The 18,284-nt window shown below is 47.7% G+C and overlaps 1 protein-coding gene and 1 long non-coding RNA gene across 8 annotated transcripts in view; one reads left to right on the top strand and one right to left on the bottom strand.

Moving 5' to 3' along the window:
* On the top strand, window positions 1-2,322 carry LOC123634403. Its single transcript, XR_006733901.1, has 2 exons — window positions 1-38; window positions 1,754-2,322. It is a non-coding gene; the product is annotated as an uncharacterized LOC123634403 (long non-coding RNA).
* Window positions 1-18,284, bottom strand: part of LOC123634400 (non-compact myelin associated protein) — a 34,591-nt gene that overhangs the window by 3,402 nt on the left and 12,905 nt on the right. The window contains exons 1-7 of one of the 7 annotated variants that reach the window (XM_045545982.1): window positions 13,630-14,658; window positions 12,663-12,760; window positions 11,185-11,231; window positions 9,376-9,515; window positions 5,894-5,970; window positions 5,413-5,501; window positions 1,734-1,818 (exon numbers count right to left, since the gene is read on the bottom strand). In XM_045545982.1, coding sequence (XP_045401938.1) covers window positions 1,734-1,818; window positions 5,413-5,501; window positions 5,894-5,970 — 251 coding nt within the window. In that variant the 5' untranslated portion in view covers window positions 9,376-9,515; window positions 11,185-11,231; window positions 12,663-12,760; window positions 13,630-14,658. The other 6 variants (XM_045545980.1, XM_045545981.1, XM_045545983.1 and 3 more) reach the window with 6 other exon arrangements.

Here is an 18,284-nt window from a genome sequence, read left to right on the forward strand (position 1 = left end):
CCAGCTCCTCGATCTTGGACTTCCCAGCCTCCAGCACTGTAAGAAATAAATCTCTGTCCTTTATAAATTACCCAGTTTTAGGTATTCTGTTATAGCAGCACAAAACAGCCCAAGACAGTCCTTTGGCAAACAATTCACCAATTGTTAACAATTTGCTTCATTTGCTTTTTCTCTCCCCTGTACCATTTGCATGCACGCATGTGCACAGACACACACACACACACTTTTTAAACTCATCCACCATCTGTGAGTTAGTTGCAGACATCATGCTACTTCACTCTAAATACTCCGAAGAACAAGTACATGCTCCAATGTACCCGTAATGCATTTATCACACTTTGAGACTCTTCCATTTTAAAAATGACAAAATAAAGGCAGGGAGAAGTTCAATAACTTGCCTAGTTGTGACAAACCAAAGACTGAACCCTGGTCTCTTAATTCCCAACCCAGGCATCAGTGTAAGTAGGGTGGGGTGAGTGGGGTCTCCATCCAGATCACAACCTAGAAAAGGGCTCAGAGCTCCAGCGACGATGGAGAGGAATGAAGGGTGGACACTGGGGCTTGATACCACTTCCTGCTTTGGGACAGACCCAAATTGTACTATCCTGAAGATTTTTAGAAATATTTTTAATGTTATTATTATTACATGTAATGGTGGGAGTATTTCCTTTGATACCAGATAGACTGGATTTGAATTCCAACTCTGCCATTTAGGGCTGAGCAACCTTGGGCATGTGACTTAATCTTTCTGTACCTGTTTCCAACACATAAAATTGAGGATAATAATAGTCCCTACCTTGTGGGGTGGTTGTGAGGATTAAATGAATTTATACATGTAAAGATCCTAGAACCATGCTTGACACATGGTATGAGATCAATACAGGTTAGCTACCTTTATAAATAATATTCATATTATCATAAAAACAATGCATGTTTAGTACTCCTTGAAAATAAGGAACATCCCTCTCCCAGCAAAAACACACTAACTTACTAAGGAGCAATCCCATCACACAGACAATGGTTGTTAACACCTTGCTGCGTTAACCTTCCTTGGGTATGTGTGTGTAAACCACATGTATGATCATAATGTATGTACTGTTTTGTAAACTTTGACACTATATTGTAACAGCTTTCCTCATCAATACATACACTTCTACAATAATTCTTTTAAAAAAATGCCTTCCGGGTCTTCTATGATGTGGGTTTTTTTTAATAGCCTTTTAGTTTTGATTTCTTCCCTGAAAAGAATAACCTAGCAAAGTTGTGAGTAGAAGGTGGTATCACATAAGATTTATTCTTTATGTGATCAAATTATAGTATTTCATTTCCCCTTCTTTGGTCCCCGAAAGTGGAGCTGGGATATGTGTGCTTCCAGTGTGTGTCACCTCAAACACTTACGTGGCCGCTGGTGCAACCTAGCAGAGTGTCTCCCAGAGAAGTGGACTAAAACATTTGTCTATTATCTGTAAATGATGTACAAGTGCTTAAGGCCATTATCATTGTCATTATCCTTATTACATTTAAAAAGTATCTTTCCAAGTACAAAAATATTCAGTCACTGTGAAGTTCCTGCAGCAGAACAGACTTCAAAAAGGACCCGCAAGGGCCAGAGCATTTGCTAACCGCTCATCGACACTGCCGGGTACACAACAGGCACCCACAGGTGTTAGTTCCCATTTTTCCTGGTGTCACTGAAGGGACCAGACAGTTGCAAAGCCCAGGGCATCCTGTACCTGTTGTACATCTTCAGCAGGATCAGAACCACGGCGAAGATGATGATGACAACGACCACGATGGCAGCAACGATGGCTCCAGAACCTACGCGGAGGAGAGGAGCAGAGATGGCGAAGGTGCAAACTGAAATGCAGACTGCGAGAGGGCCGCTATCATGGCTGCTGTCTTGGCACCTGACAACCCCACTGGGTCAAGGGAAGGAGGAGAGATGGCAACATCATGGGACACTCACTGCTGACCCCAGGACAGAGTCACATCTAGCGTGGCCGGACACCCCTACCCCCAACTGGGCTTGAGGGGCTGTATTCGCAGCACATCATCTGCCACAGTTTTGCTTTAGGCCAAGTCCTGTTCTTACAGCTCCAGCACAGCTTCAAACTTACTCTGGGAAACAGACAAGGAAAATACTGTCCTCTCTTTTTGATAATACAAAAGTAACAAGATTTTTAGAGATAATTTTGAAAATATAAATACAAGCAGAAAAGGAGGAGGGAGAATGAAGACCTCATTGCCCCAAGAACCACTGATCATCTACATATATACATTCACCAATGCGATCATGTTTATGCATATTAAATATCTATCATATTTTTGAATAATTAATACTGTGTCTGAAAATCCATTTTCAGGAAATATTCCTAAATATGGAAAAATATGCACTTGACAAGAATGGAACCATGTTTCATATACTGTTTTATAACAGCACTCATCTTTCCATGTGATTACATGTTTTTCTTCATGACTTTTGATGGCTTCATAGTACTCCATTGTTTGGATGTACCATAGTCTGTTCACCAAATACATTTTGAGAATACTTATATTGTTCTCAATTTTTCCCTCTTAAAAACGAGGCTATGATGAATGTCCTTGTAGCTTAATGCCTCAGACTCTAATTTCAACATTAGCTCCCAGTGCCAATATCAAACTCTAATTTTACATTTAAGAGCAACATCTTTGTCAAAATTGGTATTGAAAATGTCAAGAACCATAAAAATGTTCATACTTTAAACCAATCTATTTGATTCTGGGAACTTATCTTAAGGGAATAATCCTAAAACCAGAAAAGGTTTTACAAATAAAGATGTTTATTATAATATAACATTATTCATATTCTAAATATGGGAATGGTTAAATAAGGTATGGCAACCTATCCAGTGAAATATTACATAGTAATTAATGGGAACATACAATGATATAAGGTATAGAAAATAAGATATTATATATACATCCATATACATGTATATGCTATGTGTTACAACCATTAAAACATATGCATATAAACATAATGTTGAGCAAAAAACGTCAGAGACAAAAGAGTACACATGGTACTTTTTCCATTTATATAAAGTTCAAAACCATGTAGAACTAATCTATGGTGGTAAAAGTCAGATTAGTGGGTTCCTTGGGAGGGTGGAGGACAGAGAGTGGAAGAGACCCCGGGACCTCTGGGGTAACAGTGGTGTATGCTTTTTGGTATGGCGCTGGTTGCACCGGTATGTTCACTTTATAAAAGTTTACCCAGCTGTGCACTTATGATATGTGCACTTTGTGAAGGTAAGTAATGCGTTTATGAAAGGTTTACTTAAAAAACAAACCATGTACAAATATTCATAGAAAGAAAGATTGGAAGAAAAGGAGAAGGAAGGGAATCCATCACAGAGCAGCTTGGTTTTTTTCCTTCTTGGGGAGTCTAGTTCAGGATTTTTTAACCTCAGCTGGATAATTATCTGTTGTGGGGAGCCGTCCTGTGCATTGTAAGACAATTAGCCTCATCCCAGTTGCAATCCCCCTGTGCCCCCACCCCAGCTGTGACAACCTAAACACCTCCAGACATTGCCAAATGATCCCAGGTGTTAGGGTTGCCAGATACAATACAGGATACCCATTTAAATCAGAATCTCTAACAAATAATGAATAATTTTTCAGTATAAATATGTCTCAAATATTGTATACTTACACTAAAAAAGTATTCATTGTTTATCTTAAATTCAAATTTAACTAGGTGTCCTGTATTTTTATTTGCTAAATCTAGTAACTCTATCTAGAAGGGCAAAGTTGCCTAGTTGAGAACCACTACTTTGAGTTAAATAAAAATAGAATTATTCTCATCTTGCTGATGGTGATTCCCTCTACCCTGCATTTCCCCTCAGATCTGTTTTGCAACATACCTCAGCAGGCCCCTGGAGGTCTGTCTGCCCAGCAAGGAGAAGGGTAACCCCTGGGACCCTATTCTGAGAGCGACCCTTCTGAGTCTCCATGGAACAGACGCATCCTGACATTAATCCAGCCACCTGCCAGCATCATGGCCCAAAGTGTTTGTCAGGGTAGGAAACCCTCCATGTGTGCAGGGAGTCTGGCCCATGCACAGAGGTTACATATGTTACCAACTGAAATGGCTGAAATGGACCCAAACCTCTTCTTAGACAATCAGTTGGTTCTCTGAAGAGCTAACCTCAAATTTTTCCTTCTCGGGACCTCTTGTTCCTGGCAAATGTCTCCCCATGACAAACTCTTCCCACCTACATGCATTTACTTCTTCATAAATTGATGTTTTTGCCTTGCAAAAATAGTATGAAAGTAGCTACATTTTTATTATATTTTATTGTTTTAGAGACAGGGTCTCACTCTGTCACCCAGGCTGGAGTGCAGCAGAGTGATCATAGCTCACTATAACCTTGAACTCTTGGGCTCAAGAGATCCTCCCACCTCAGTCTCTTGAGTAGCAGGGACTACAGGTGCACACCACAACGCCTGGCTAGTTTTGTTTGCTTTTTTTGAGACTAGAGTCTTGCTATGTTACCCAGGGCTGCTCTCAAACTCCTGGCCTCAAGCAATCCTCCCACTTCAGCCTCCCAAAGTGCTGGGATTACAGGTGTGAGCCACCGCACCTGGCCTGAAAGTAACTACATTTTAAGGTGACCCATTTAGAGACATCTTACAAGAGGTTCAAATTTCCATTGCCCTCTAGACCACAGGACTCCCTAATGAAAACAGCAGTAACAGTAGTAGTAGTAATTAATAATAATAGTATACATTAGGTACTTAGTATGCACCAGAGGCTATTCTAAGCTCACCATATGGGTTATCCTTTATAGTCCTTGCTACTACCTATGGTAGTAGCGTCATTAATGTCCCCATCTGGCCAGGTGCGGTGGCTCATGCCTGTAATCCTAGCACTCTGGGAGGCCGAGGTGGGTGGATCATTTGAGCTCAGGAGTTCAAGACCAGCCTGAGCAAGAGTGAGACCCCGTCTCTACTAAAAATAGAAATTATATGGACAATGAAAAATATATATGGAAAAATTAGTTAGGCATGGTGGCACATGCCTGTAATCCCACCGACTCGGGAGGCTGAGGCAGTAGGATTGCATGAGCCCAGGAGTTTGAGGTTGCTGTGAGCTAGGCTGACACCACGGCACTCTAGTCGCGGCAACAGAGTGAGACTCTGTCTCAAAAAACTAAAAAATAAATATAATATGTCCCTATCTTACAGATAAGGAAACAGGCGCCCAGCAGAGAAGTCACATGCTCAGGGTCACCCAGTTGGCAAGTGGTAGAACTTGGCCTGTGACCCAGGCACTCTGTCTCCATAACCCACGCTCTTGACCTTGCACCAGGAGCTGACCATGACACTTGTCCCGCCATCCCTCCCCCGGCCTCCAAGCCAAGGTGACCTTACTCTTATATAGAAAGTCTTCACCCCTGGTGGTCATGTTCAGCGAGAAGAAGGTGGTGTCCCCCAAAGGGGTGGCCGTAGTCATCTTGATCCTAGTGAGAACAAAGAAGAAATTTTGTTTAAAAATAGAGTGAGCCTTATTAGTCCTGCACAATGCTGCTTTCGGTCTTCATCTGGATGGCTGTAGAGTATTCAAGCATGCAGTTTCTCTTGGCAGCAAGTACATACAAGGCCCATCACTAGATACTATGGGGGAATTAAAAATAATACCTGACATTTGTAAGGAACTTTATTTTTCAAAGCAGTTTACATTCACTCAATAATATTTATTCAAGTCCTTCTGTGTTTCGTATGAAATATCTAAATCAATCTTCCAGGAGGCCGGTGAGGGCAGTTATTGTTGCCATTTTACTGATGAAACCAAAGGCCCCAAAGCTACAAGGAACCCCCAGTTTAGCTAGAAGAATTTAACCCACATGTCTACCTCCTGTTCCAGTGGGCCTTTGTCCACCCTGAAACAATGTCTGAAATGGTGTTTCTGTTTGCAAAAGTTGTATTCATCTGAGACAAAAAACAGATGAAAAAATTAACTGTGATTATTAAGCAGTCGGTGACATGCGCCATTGGGCTGCGAAGAACCATTTTGTGGAAGAGATACATTGGAATAGTCCTGGAAGGATGGGCACGGTTTGCGGGTGAGAGCAGTAGGCACAGAGGCCAGGGGGCACCGAGCCGTCAAGGGGACGGGAGCAAATGCAAGTTGAGCAGCCACCGCGTGTCAGGAGCCTTCACACACTGCATCATCTTAGTTAATCCTCTTGGTCGCCGGAAAGCAGTTATCGTGCACATCTTACCACTGAGCACGCTGAGCTCAGTGGCTGAGTGACCAAAGCCTTAGAGCTAGGGAGAGGTACAGCCTGGGCCCAAGCACGCTCTCTGAGTGTACAACGTATCCTTTTCTCCTGATGCGCTAGGAACCAGAAGCCACAATCTGCATCCTATACTGTTACACTTGAGGGCCGAGCCAGGAGGTGCGCAGTTAACATGATGTCACACCACCAGAAAGAGGTGTTGAGATCCTCCACCAAGAATTATGTTCTAAGCACAATGATATTATAAATAATTGATCAAGAAAAGCAGGGTGACAAACCAGGTTTTTGCCCCATTATTTCAGAGTGGCACTTTGACAATTTGGAGGCCCAGGAAGGATCTGCATCGAGAGAATGATAGAGGCCTCTTTGTAATCCTAAAAAGCCACAAGTCTTCGATGCAGCTGTCTACTGGAGAAGAGAGAGTCCATACATTTAAAAAATATTTGTGCATAAATTTATTTTTTTAAAGTAAATATGTTTTAAATTATGAATACGAATACAATACGAACCCGTGTACCTACCAGTCAGATGTAACAAATGTTTACAGTCATATTTCCTTCAGCTCTTCTTTTTTTTTTTTTTTTTTGAGGCAGAGTCCTGCTCTGTCACCCTGGCTAGAGTGCCATGGCATCAGCCTAGCTCACAGCAACCTCAAACTCCTGGGCTCAAGCAATCCTCCTGTCTCGGCCTCCTGAGCAGCTGGGACTACAGACATGTGACACCATGCCCAGCTAATTTTTTCTATATATTTTTAGTTGTCCAGCTAATTTCTTTCTATTTTTTTATTAGAGACGGGGTCTCGCTCTTGCTCAGGCTGGTCTCGAACTCCTGAGCTCAAACGATCTTCCTGCCTCGGCCTCCCAAGTGCTAGGATTATAGGCGTGAGCCACCACGCCCAGCCTCAGCTCTTCTTACAAGAAAAAAAAAATTCAGATGCAGTTTCAGTCCCTGTTATGTTCTGCCTCAATCCCATTCCTTCCTCCCCCAAAGTAACCACTACCTTGACCATTAGTGTGTATTCTCATCCAAGTTTTAAAATGTTTATTACATATGTATGTATCCATCAAACATTGCGTATGTTGTGGTTCTGCATATCTATGAAGCAAATACCAATCCAGCACCTGCGTAGCAACTGACATGCTGGGATTGCATGGGTGAAATGGAGGAGACAAACTGCTGGCCTTGGGAAGCTCACATTCCAGTGAGGGTGACAGATTATAGATTTGATCACGTCATTCTTGCAATCAAACACAGTCATCTCCCCCTGCCCACACTTCTGTATCTGGTAGTGAAAGCCCTTGCCAGGGTGTTCCCACCCTGTCTCCAGCCTCTCATCTGCTCACACCAAACTCCACTAAATTGCTGTGACAATGGGACGCTCCACCCTCCCCCATCATACCTGGTGCTGCTGTCCCCGGGCTGGCTGCCCCAGGCTTTGGCCTTTCCGGTCCACACAGTCGGCCTCTCCAGAGAGTCCCCGTCTGTGAGCTGCAGCTGCCCTGCCCTCCCAGCTCTGATGGGAACAGGGCTCAGCACCCCACTTGAGACATCCACTGGGGTCAGGCCATCTGGGGGCTCTGGTGGTTGAAGCCTTCCCTGGGGTCTCACAACCTCAGAATGGCCCTCTGTGGCCTGGCCCCGTTCATCCACAGCCTCTGCCTTCACCTTCTCTGCCCTCCTTTGAGTTGGGGGCCCTGCCTAACCCTCCCCTGCTTGTGTCTGTCCCTCCTCGCAAAGACCAGATCCTCAGGACTTCCATGACTCAGGCTCCTGCCGGGAACCCTGTGTGGCTCTGCCTGACCTCCTGGTACCTGCCAATCTGTCTCCCTGCCTGGGCTTCCTGCCTCCCGACCGCCTGAAACCGGCCCAGGCCAGCCACGCTTCACTGCTCTCCCCCAAAATGAACACACCCTCTAAGACTCAGCCCAGTCACCCCCTCAGGAAGACTCTCCCCCAGACAGAATTAGCGACTCTGTTCTCTACCCTCCGCAGCAGCCTCTGCAAAGAAACACCACCACGGCAGGTGTCTGGCAGTTAATGTTGCAGGTTCATTGTCAGGTCCTTGGGGGCAGAGGTCTTGTTCTCTGTATCCTTCTACCTCCCCCAGGTAAAGTGTCTGGCTGGGCCTTTGAGCCTTCGCCAGTGGAAAGGCTGGAGCGATAGGCGATAGTCGCATCTCTCCCCACATCATTTGCTCATCAGCGAAATGAGCAGCCTTTCCCCCAGGGAGCCGAGGGTGAGCGGCAAGGTGTGGAAAGTGCTTTTAAGTGCTCAATAAATGGTGGCTCTAAGTATTATAGTGAGGATTAGTAAATATTTGCTGAATTAAATTAGAGACTGGGGGATATGGAGCTCTAAACAAGGAAAAATTCTTTCTATAGAAATAAGCATGGATACATATGAGAATTTGGGATGAAAGTCTTCCCCACCCCCACACTCCTCACCTCTGCTCTCAAGGAGAGAGACCCGCCCCCTCCACATACCACTGTCCATCCCAGCACAGGGATCCCACATGAACGGCGCCTTGGTGCGCATGCGCCCGAGCCTTCTGCTCCCGTCCCCACCAATATCAAGCTAAGCAGACTCACCCGTGAGGCTTTCTTACAATTCTTTTTTAAAACAGAAAAGAGATACAAATAAATGGCCACTGATCAAGGGTGACTTAGTGAGAGAGAATGGTGGCACAATCACTGGATAACTCAAACCCTACCCATGGACGCATTTGCCATTAAAACAGTGTGCACAAAAATAACAGAGCCCACCACCTGAGTGCCTGGCATGTGCCAAGACCTTGGGTCAGGCATTTTCTATCCACACCATAATTTAATCAGCAAAATGCCATGTAAGATAGGTTTTCTTTTCCCCTTGTTTCAAATGAGGACCCCAGGACTTGGCAATATAAAGCTAACTTTCCGTGCTCACATAGCCTGGAAGCTGCAGAGCTGATGTTTTTGAACCCACGTCTTGCAAACTGCAAAGCCTGCCTGTCCTTCCCACTGCACCCCTCTGCCCCCAATATGCACCTAGTGGGGTCCATGACCAGCCACTGCAAGAACAGGCATGCACACGTGCACACACACACACATATACTGACCAGTAATGCCGCCACCTAAAGCCACCAGGTCACAGGCTCCTCTGCAGGTGGAGCACCTCTGCACCTCTTCAGAGGTGATCTCCTGGGTACCGAGTTCCGGGTGCAGACTGCCTTTTGGATGGGCCCAGTTACTCTTCCTTCTGAAAGAACAGTGAGTCATCTCAGAGCTCTCAATTACATCTCTGTTCCTGCTACATCAGAGAAGGTGGGAGGGAGGGTGGTGGAACATCGATGGCCAAGGATGTGGGTGTTTTCATCTGCGGGGCCCTAGCAATTGTTGTTAACCAAGTGAGGTCCAGTAGGGAGACCTTAGTACCAAATACACCTATGACCAGGACCCCTGGCCATAGAAAATGCAGAGAATATAGGGAGGGTGAGGTAAGTTTTCACTGCTAGAGGTTAACTTAATAATAATAATAATATATCATGTGTCAGGCACTGTACTCAGTGCTTTATGTTTGACATTTCATTTAACCCTTATACCTATCCAATAAGGAGGGAACAATCACTGTGTTGATTCTACAGATGAGGAAACTGAGGCTCAAAGCAGAGAAGAAACCAACCTAAATTCACAAGGCTAATACGAAGGCCGTGCTAGGATTCAAGCCAGGGTCTGCCCAACTTCACAGCCCTTTGCCAAAAACCCTCGCCAGATTGCCTCCCAGTGAACGCACGAGGTAGAGGTGGCCCAGCATCGGGGGCCCACATCAAAGTGGGGCTTTGATGAGAAAACCCACATGGGCTGGGGTTCAGCGGACAGAGCCAGAGCCCTTGTGCTGAGCCCGAACCCTGACTCCTACCTGACTAGTCCCTGCCTTTGGCCACACACTGAACCTCTGTCTTCAGCCAAGCCTCAGTCACATTTACAGAATTTACAAGGAACTGTTGTTCCCTCACATTGTTTGCAATGGCCCTGTGTGGGAGGTCAGTTTGGGAAGTGACGGAGGGTCATGGCACACCCTCCTTGACTAGCTCTTGGTCAAGTGTAAGAGCTGAATCTGGAAGATAAATGCTGCCTGACAACACCTGTGCAAAATATCTCCTCTACTGCTCTGGCCCAGGGGTACCCCCTTTCCTTCTGCATTCCAAGTTCCTCCCTGGATGAGACAACAAAGACATGAGCAGCCCTGGCAGACCCCTCCGTAGGTAACCTACAAAAGCCCTTGACCCCTCAGAACATTGGGATTGATGTCTCCCAATCACCTGAGAGAAGGGAGATTCAGCGTGACTTGATCTCCTCCACAGACAAGCGCCTCACTACTCACAAGCAGCCCCTTGAGTTATTGGGATGTTTTAATAGTCAGAAAATTGACCTTGTGTTTGGCGCCTTGTAACTTTTACTCCTTGGTCCAAATTCCCTTCCCACAAAGGTAAATGTGCTACTTTTTCCGCATGACAACCTGTTAGGATTAAAGGCACTTCTGTGTGTGAAAGGTCAGGGATGAAACAGGGCAGCTGGGATGAGCACATCCATTTTACCCCCCACCAACAGGGGCGACAGCAGTTGGCTGTAGGTTGGTAAATGTCCGTGGAACCCAACCTGTTTCCAAGCAGAGGAGCTTTCTGCCTTTGCAAACAGCAATTGTGTGTTCTCTGGTGATTTACTTCTCCAGGGTAAATATCCTCAGCCCCTTCAAACAAGCCTTAGGGTGACGGTGTCCTTCCTGGGTCTCTCATCCCTCTGTGTGTCATTGTCCCCCTTAAGGACAGCACCCAAAACTGGACAGGTGACTCCTGAGGAGCCTGAAGTGTTCAAAATGACAGTTTTCTTGATACTGATCAGACTGGAGCCTGAACTCTACTACTTACTAGCAGTGTGGCCTTGGCCAACTTTCTTCACTTTCTGGTCTTCTGATCTATAAAACAGGAATTATAATAGTCACAACTCCATAGGGTGGCTGTGAGAATTAAATGAGATGAAGTGTATAATATATTCAGCAGAGTGGCTCTGCACAGAATCTGTTGATATCACACTGGATTAATGCAAACGCATAGCTCATTAGCCTCCCAGGCAGCCAAGCACATGGCTTATAGACACCCTAGTGATAGACACCCCCACTTCAGACTTATTCTTACGCTTGTTTATGGCCAGTCAAAGCCCTAGGACCAGCAAGTGAAGGGGCTTTATAAACTGCAAAGTGCTATGGAAATACAAGGCAGCGGCAGCAGCACTGAGTGGTGACAATGTTAGGATGGCCAATAACGACTCCATTCTGCACTTGTGCAAATGGCTTCTTGAAATTAAGTGCAGGACTCTGTATTGATCCCAGTTAACTTTGACCTTGCTGATTTGGGCCCTCAGAAGAGAAATTTCAGCTCCTTCTGGGTGGCTGTTGAGAACGCTTGACAGTGTTGGGACGCAGTGCATGTCTAGGAGCTCGTGACCCAGCAAGGCCTGTGGGGTCGGGCAGACCTGCATTTTAACTTCAACTTCACCTCTGAGCGGCTTGACAAATTGAGCCACTTCTCGAGGCCTCAGTGTTTTCATTCATAAAACAGGGATAACATCCCTGACTTGTGGGGTTGTGAGAATAAGTGAGATACCGTGATTGCCCTGCAGAGCCCTGGTGTGTGGTGGGTGATCAGTTCCTGCCCATTTCCAGCCCCTCTTCTCCGCCCCCTCTGTCTCCAGTCTGTGTTCTCCCTGCTCTTCTTGGAGCTCCAGTTCCCTGCTCTCCGTCTGGTCAAGCGTTGGCCGCACTTGGTTAAACTCAGGTATGAACAGGGAGGTCTGGGAGCCAGACCGTGAAGCACGGCGTCACCAGGGGATCTGAACAGGACTCACCGGGACCTCTGCAGGACCTCTGGAGGGTCCGACCTTCCTCTTCATCTCCATCGAGAGCAGAGACAGAGGCAACAGTGAAACACCCACAAGGAGGCAAACAGTCCCAATGGAACTAGGGGACACAGATGCTGCTCGGTGGGTGGGGAGGGGCAAGCTACAGATTCACAACTTGGGGTGAGAATCAGGAGACCGGGATTCCCTTTGCCACTCACTTGCCACACAACCTGAGAAAGTCCCCTTCCCTCCCTGGACCTTGGTTTTCCTCTCTGTAAAATGGCCCAGTTTGGAGATCATCTCTAAGGGCCTTTCCAGCCTGTGGTTCTATTACAGAGAACAGCTGTTCATAGCTTAACTCAAGAACCAGCTTCTTCCAGAAGCTTGTCCTTCCTTGTAGATACTGACTCAGGGGGTGTTGGGAGAGAGAAGTCAGTGTGAGCCACAGTGGCCTGCGGCTTTGGAAGTCTGGGTTGTAGGCCCACCACATCTGTGAAATCTTACTAACACGCTCTGGCAAATGATGGCTCCAATGTCCCTTGTTTCTCTGATTTTTGTAGCCCCCATTGTAAGGAAAGGGGACTCCAAGAGCTTCCAACACAAGACCTGTAAATAAAATAAGCTCTATGTACTAAGAATTACAGATAGAAACCCCAGATGAAAGTGGTCACAAGGCAGATTTTGCTAGTGCCAAAAGGGCGGCACAGGCAGTGCCAGGAGCCAGTGGGAGGAAGAAACCCGTGGGTGTCATGGTTGAGACTGACCAAGAGCTGGAATGTGACCCGTGGCTTCCATTTGCCCCTCAGTCTTTGGGCCCAAGCCAAGGTCCAGCTCTTGAGAGTCCTCCAACTACATATGAGCCCCCACATAAAATCTCCGGTGTGCCGCGGTCCCGGGGCTGTGGGGGAGGGATGCACAGGGTTAAAGAGTTCATGCCCCTCAGTGAATATGTCGGAGGATAATAATTCCACCCTGCCAGGAAGGGAAGGGGCTAACCTCCAAGGAGACACTGACGAGTCCCAGGCACTGTGCTTTCACACGTTTGCTCATTTAATCAGTACAAATAGGCAAGTTGTTTCATCTCCATTTTGCTGATAGGAAATGGAGGCTCAGAGAGGTTAAGTGACTTGCCCCAAATCTCACAGGAAGTGGAGGAGCTGAGTCTCAAACTCAGATCTTCTACCTCCAAACCACCCACAGCTACCAAGCTGCCCAGGAGGCGAGCGATAGTCCTGGGGACACTCTGAGGGTCAGTGGCCCTGCTGGGGAAGGACTCTGCTCCCTGTTCTGTCTACCTGTTGATATTTTGAGCTCAAGAGGTACAACCAGGTCTTAGAGTATGGCAGGGTTTCTCATCCTTGGCACTTTAATATTTGGGCCAGATGATTCTTTGTTGCAGAGGTTGTCCTGTGCATCATAGGACATTTAGCAGCATCCTTGGCCTCTACTCAATAGATGCCAGTAGCATCCCCTACCTGTGACGACCAAACACGTCTCCACTCATTTCCAAATGTCCTCTGGAAGACAAAATGGCCTGTAGTTGAGAACCACTAGAGTAGAGCTATTAGGCCTGTCTTGTGACAGTTTCCTATCCCCTTCATCCAAGAAGGTCTAGACAGAAAGAAAAGGTCCAGTCTGTTCTTAAATCTGTGGATAAACAACCAATAATGATGATGATGATGATGACGATGATGGCAATGACCGCGAACTCAATAGCTACCATCTATCAAGTGCTCACCATGTGCCAGTTACCATGCTAAGCACTTTATATGTATTTGCTCACATATATTATCCCCATTTCACAGATGAAGGAACTGAGGCTCAGAGAGGTTCGGTAACTTCTGAGGCATCACTGCTAATACATGGCAAAGCAAGGATAGCATAGTTTCCTATCGCTGCTGTTTACCACATTTCTGCAAATTTAGTGGCTTATAATAACACACATTCATTTTTTTACAGTTCGGGAGGTCAGAAGTCTAAAGTTGGTCTTAGTGGGCGATAGTCAAAGTACTGGCAGGGCTGGGAGCCTTCAGGAGGCTCTAGCGGAGAATTCGTTTCCTTGCCTTTTCCAGAGTCTGCAAACCGCCTGCATTCCTGGCTCGTCTTCCTCCACCGTCAGACCAGCAGTGTGGCACCTTCTGTCCCTCTGACTCTCCTGCCTCCCTCTCGTAAGCACCTTTATGGTGACACTGGCCCACTGGGTAATCCAGCACAATCTCCCCACCTCGAGATCCTTAACTCAATCCCATCTGCAAAGTTCTTCTGCTGAGTAAACTAACACATTCCCAGGTTTCAGGGATTAGGATGTGGACATCGTTGGGAAGCCATTAGCCTCCTACATAGGATTTCGAATCTTACCTGTCTGATCCCAAGGTTTGTGCTCTGAATCTGCTCCTGCCTTCCCTACACTGTCTAATCACAGACACACACCGGAGACCAGGCACCGTGGGGACACTGAGGTGGGTCAGTTATGTCCAGGCGGTGGCAGGCACCAGCACCACATCAGCAGGGAGTACGTGGGAAGGGCTGTGAGCGAGGGGCAGAGAAAGAGTCCTGGAGCCACTGGGTCTGCTAGGACAAGGACACGGGGAGGGGGCTCTCGGGAGGCAACTGGGTAGGCCTGACCCCCTCCCTGCTGAGCAGCCGGTTTCATGTAAGTCCTAGCACCCACCTCCAACTTAAGTTCAAATGCAACTACAGTTCATCCCATCCTGAAGGACCACCCCAGCCCAGCCCCTGCCAGCCAGAATTCTGTCCCATCTGTGGGATTTATTTGCGCAGTTAACTCATAACCATTCTCAATTTTTCCTTTCCAAATCTCCTCCCTGCCAAGGGCTTAGAAGGTCTTTAGTCTTGTAAAGACTTCAGTCTTGTAAAGTTCTGCTAAAGTAGACTTTGTACTTTCGCCTGCTCCCTGGCCAGTTCTGACTTGCAAGGATGCCTTTCACGGTCTGGCCCCTCCACAAGCCCCAGGAATCCCTTTACAGACTAGGGGAGCCACACAGAGCTGGGATCTCTTTCCCTAGACAGGGAGAGCCTTTGACTTCCTCCAGAGACTCAGCTCCGACCTGCACAGCAAGAACCTGCCTTTGAGCCGGATCCCCGGGCAGTTCATACGCTCATATGTCTCATATGAACAGCTCTGGAGACTTAACCTGCCAAAGGCTAATCTCTGGCTGAAAATGGGTCTGAGAGGAGGGCTAAACCCTGCACTGGGGGGCTCACCTACCCTTTACCCCCAGGCTTAGCGCCTGGCTGAACCTCCAGAGCCCAGAGCAGGCTCCGGGAAACTGACCAGCCTAAGGGACCAGACCTACAGATCCTGACTTTACGGAATCCACCAGTGAAATGACCACGTTCTGCCCAATCGGCCTTTGAGAGGTCGCTAGTTGACAAGCCCTGTCCGTACCCCAAGAGTTTCCAATGACCTCCCCAACCCTCCCTCTGCCCCGTGGGCTTTTTAGTGCCTTACTCTTACACAGGAACAGATAGCTATCAAGGATCACCAGCGGACCCTTGGAAGGAGAAAAGCCTCAAACATGACGAACACGAAGCAGAAAAACCAAATGAACAGATGGAGGCATTTAAAGCAAACAGAGACACTACTACAGAGAGCAGAAAAAAACTTCAGTGTCCTCCGGGAGCTAAAAAATTGCATCTACAAAACTAAGAACAGGGTGCCATAAGAAAGAATAAGGACATCTGGGAGCATTCGAGGCTTCAAAAACACCCGCCCTGTCCCATGCACCTTTCCCCAGGAAGTTCTGGAAGATGTGCCCGCAGACATGGGGGGCGGCCCAGCAGGAGGAGAGCTGGGGAGGGGACAGGAGCTCCAGCTGGAAGGAGCTGGGGGTGTCCCGGGTGGCACTGCACAGGGCACGGTCTGGGGGCAACCAGTCTGACTTAGGGGATGGAGGGCAGGGGGATTCCTCCAGCCAAGAAAAAGAAGGAAATCAGTAGATTTTCTGATGTGTTTGTCTACACTGAAAGGAGATCTGCTCTTCTGTTGGAGAGGTTGGGGGATGAACTTATGACAGACAACTAAGCTCCTCTAAAAGCCTTGGGGAGTAAAACTCCCCCTTTTACTCCACCCCCACCTCCCCCACCTCCTCTCTCAGCACCTCCCACACCCTTTGTGGTGGCCCTGGAAGCAGTTCCAGGATTCTGTGGAACCCAGCCTGAAAACTACTGAGTCCACTGCCCTCTCCATTACGAATGGGGAAACTGAGGGCCCGTGGGGCCTACCAGGGTACGAAGAGAAAGGAAGGTTCATTGGTAGTTTATTGGGTATGTTTTCAAGAGCTCCTTTCTGATTCATTCAAAATAAGATCCATAGCAGCAACAGTGAGAACCAAACCACCCCCAAAGGAACCATGGCTGGGAAGCAATACATGAGACCCCACTGGGCCCACCTATCTCCCCCTTAGCTTCCTTCCAACTGCCCACTGTTATAAGCGCATTGTTTCTCAAAAGCATGAACTGAGGTTTCTGAGTCACTTCTAATTGGCACCTATTAGCAGCAAGAATATGCATAATATATGTTAATTGAGTTTTGCACACTGTGGACAAGGCAACTGAAAACTTCTGGGGGAAGAAATTGGGGGAGTACGGCGGAAAATGCAAACCTGAACAGCGCCAGCAATCGCCTTGGACCAGCTGCGCTGACTTCCACTGCTCCCTTTAAAAAAATGTTTAAGAACCAAGGCCAGTGCCTTCCTGCACACTCCAAAAATCTGAGTTTATCCCCAATAAACCTTTCAGTGGTCTCACTTTGATTCTCTGCCTCTTCTTCCGCCTTTTCCAAGGGTCTGTCTAACCTCAAAGTGTTTGTCATTAACGAGTTAAGGATGAAAACTCTCTTGGGAGCATCTGCGCTTTAACACGGAATTCTAGGAAACCTAGTGCTCTGTAATCTTAACATGTGACAGTCCTTGAGCCTCCAGCTCCTGGTCTGTGGCCTCACCTACCTAACAGGGCCACCTTGGAAACCCAAGAGAGAACCCTGGGCTGGGGTTAGGAGTCCTGGGTTCTAGTCTCACCCCTGTTACTTACTTGGTGTGTGACCCCGGGCCAGTTACTTGTTCTGCCTGGACTGCAGTTTGCTCTCCTGCAAAATGAACCGCGGGGACCCAATGCCCTCCCTTTCGGGCGCCTTCCATCTTGTGATACTTCCAGCCTCCAGCTTGGTCCCAGACAGAGTCCCTCACCCTCCCCAAGGCTTGTTTGCCTCCCACGCCCTCCTTTCCAGAAGAAGCAGCCCTCCCCTTTCCTGCCCAAGCCTGGGCCTGGCAGCCACTGGACTCCAGAGAGGACAGGAGGTGGGGAAACAATCCCAGCCGTTCAAGCTGCCCGCGGTGAGGGCTGGCCGGCTGCCAGTCACAATAGGCCCCGGCACAGAGGGGCGTTTGTCTGGGGACCACAGTGTCATTTAAACTTACACTCTTGCCTTGGCCCACCGCCGCCTCTCTTTGCTCCCCACCCTCCCGGGCGGCGGCAGGGCCAACACCCAGCTTTGTTAGGAGGTGGGATGTGGATGTGTAGACCCGAGCAGCCCTTCCATGGGCTGGAGAACCTGGCAGAAGAAGGGAGGTGGGGACAGACAGGGGAGCTGCATGTGTGCGGAGGTGGAGGGTGGCCAAGGTGAGGCAGAGGGAGGAGGCAGTGGGGAGGGAGGGCAGGAAAGGCTTTGGACAGGGCAGGGGGGCCGTGCAGAGGGTCGGGAGGGGGTGAGTTCCCGGGTTCTTCCCTGATGAGCCAAGTGCCCGTGAGCAAGGTACTTCCTTTCCCTCTCCAGGCCTCAGTTTCCTCACCTGTAAAATAGGGTGATGGTCCTACCCTTAAGCTGTGAGGCCTAATTAAATAAAATGATGACCTTGCCAATATCCAGTGTGGCGTAGTGAAGACAGCAAGAGTTTGGATCTGGAGGGACCCGGGCCCCAATCCTACCTCTGCCACCTCTACCCTCACTGCTGTGGACAAATGACTTACTCTCTGTGAGCCTCAGTTTCCCCGAGGTACTGGACACTGATTGAAAGTACCCAGTCCAACAAACGTGTTTGAACAGTCGGTCAGGGCTGCGTTATGCGTTTTGTAGGCCCCTCCCACCATAATACATTTTCATGGGCTCTAA

The sequence above is a fragment of the Lemur catta genome, chromosome 3 (genome assembly GCF_020740605.2).
Source record: "Lemur catta isolate mLemCat1 chromosome 3, mLemCat1.pri, whole genome shotgun sequence".
NCBI classification, from domain to species: domain Eukaryota; kingdom Metazoa; phylum Chordata; class Mammalia; order Primates; family Lemuridae; genus Lemur; species Lemur catta.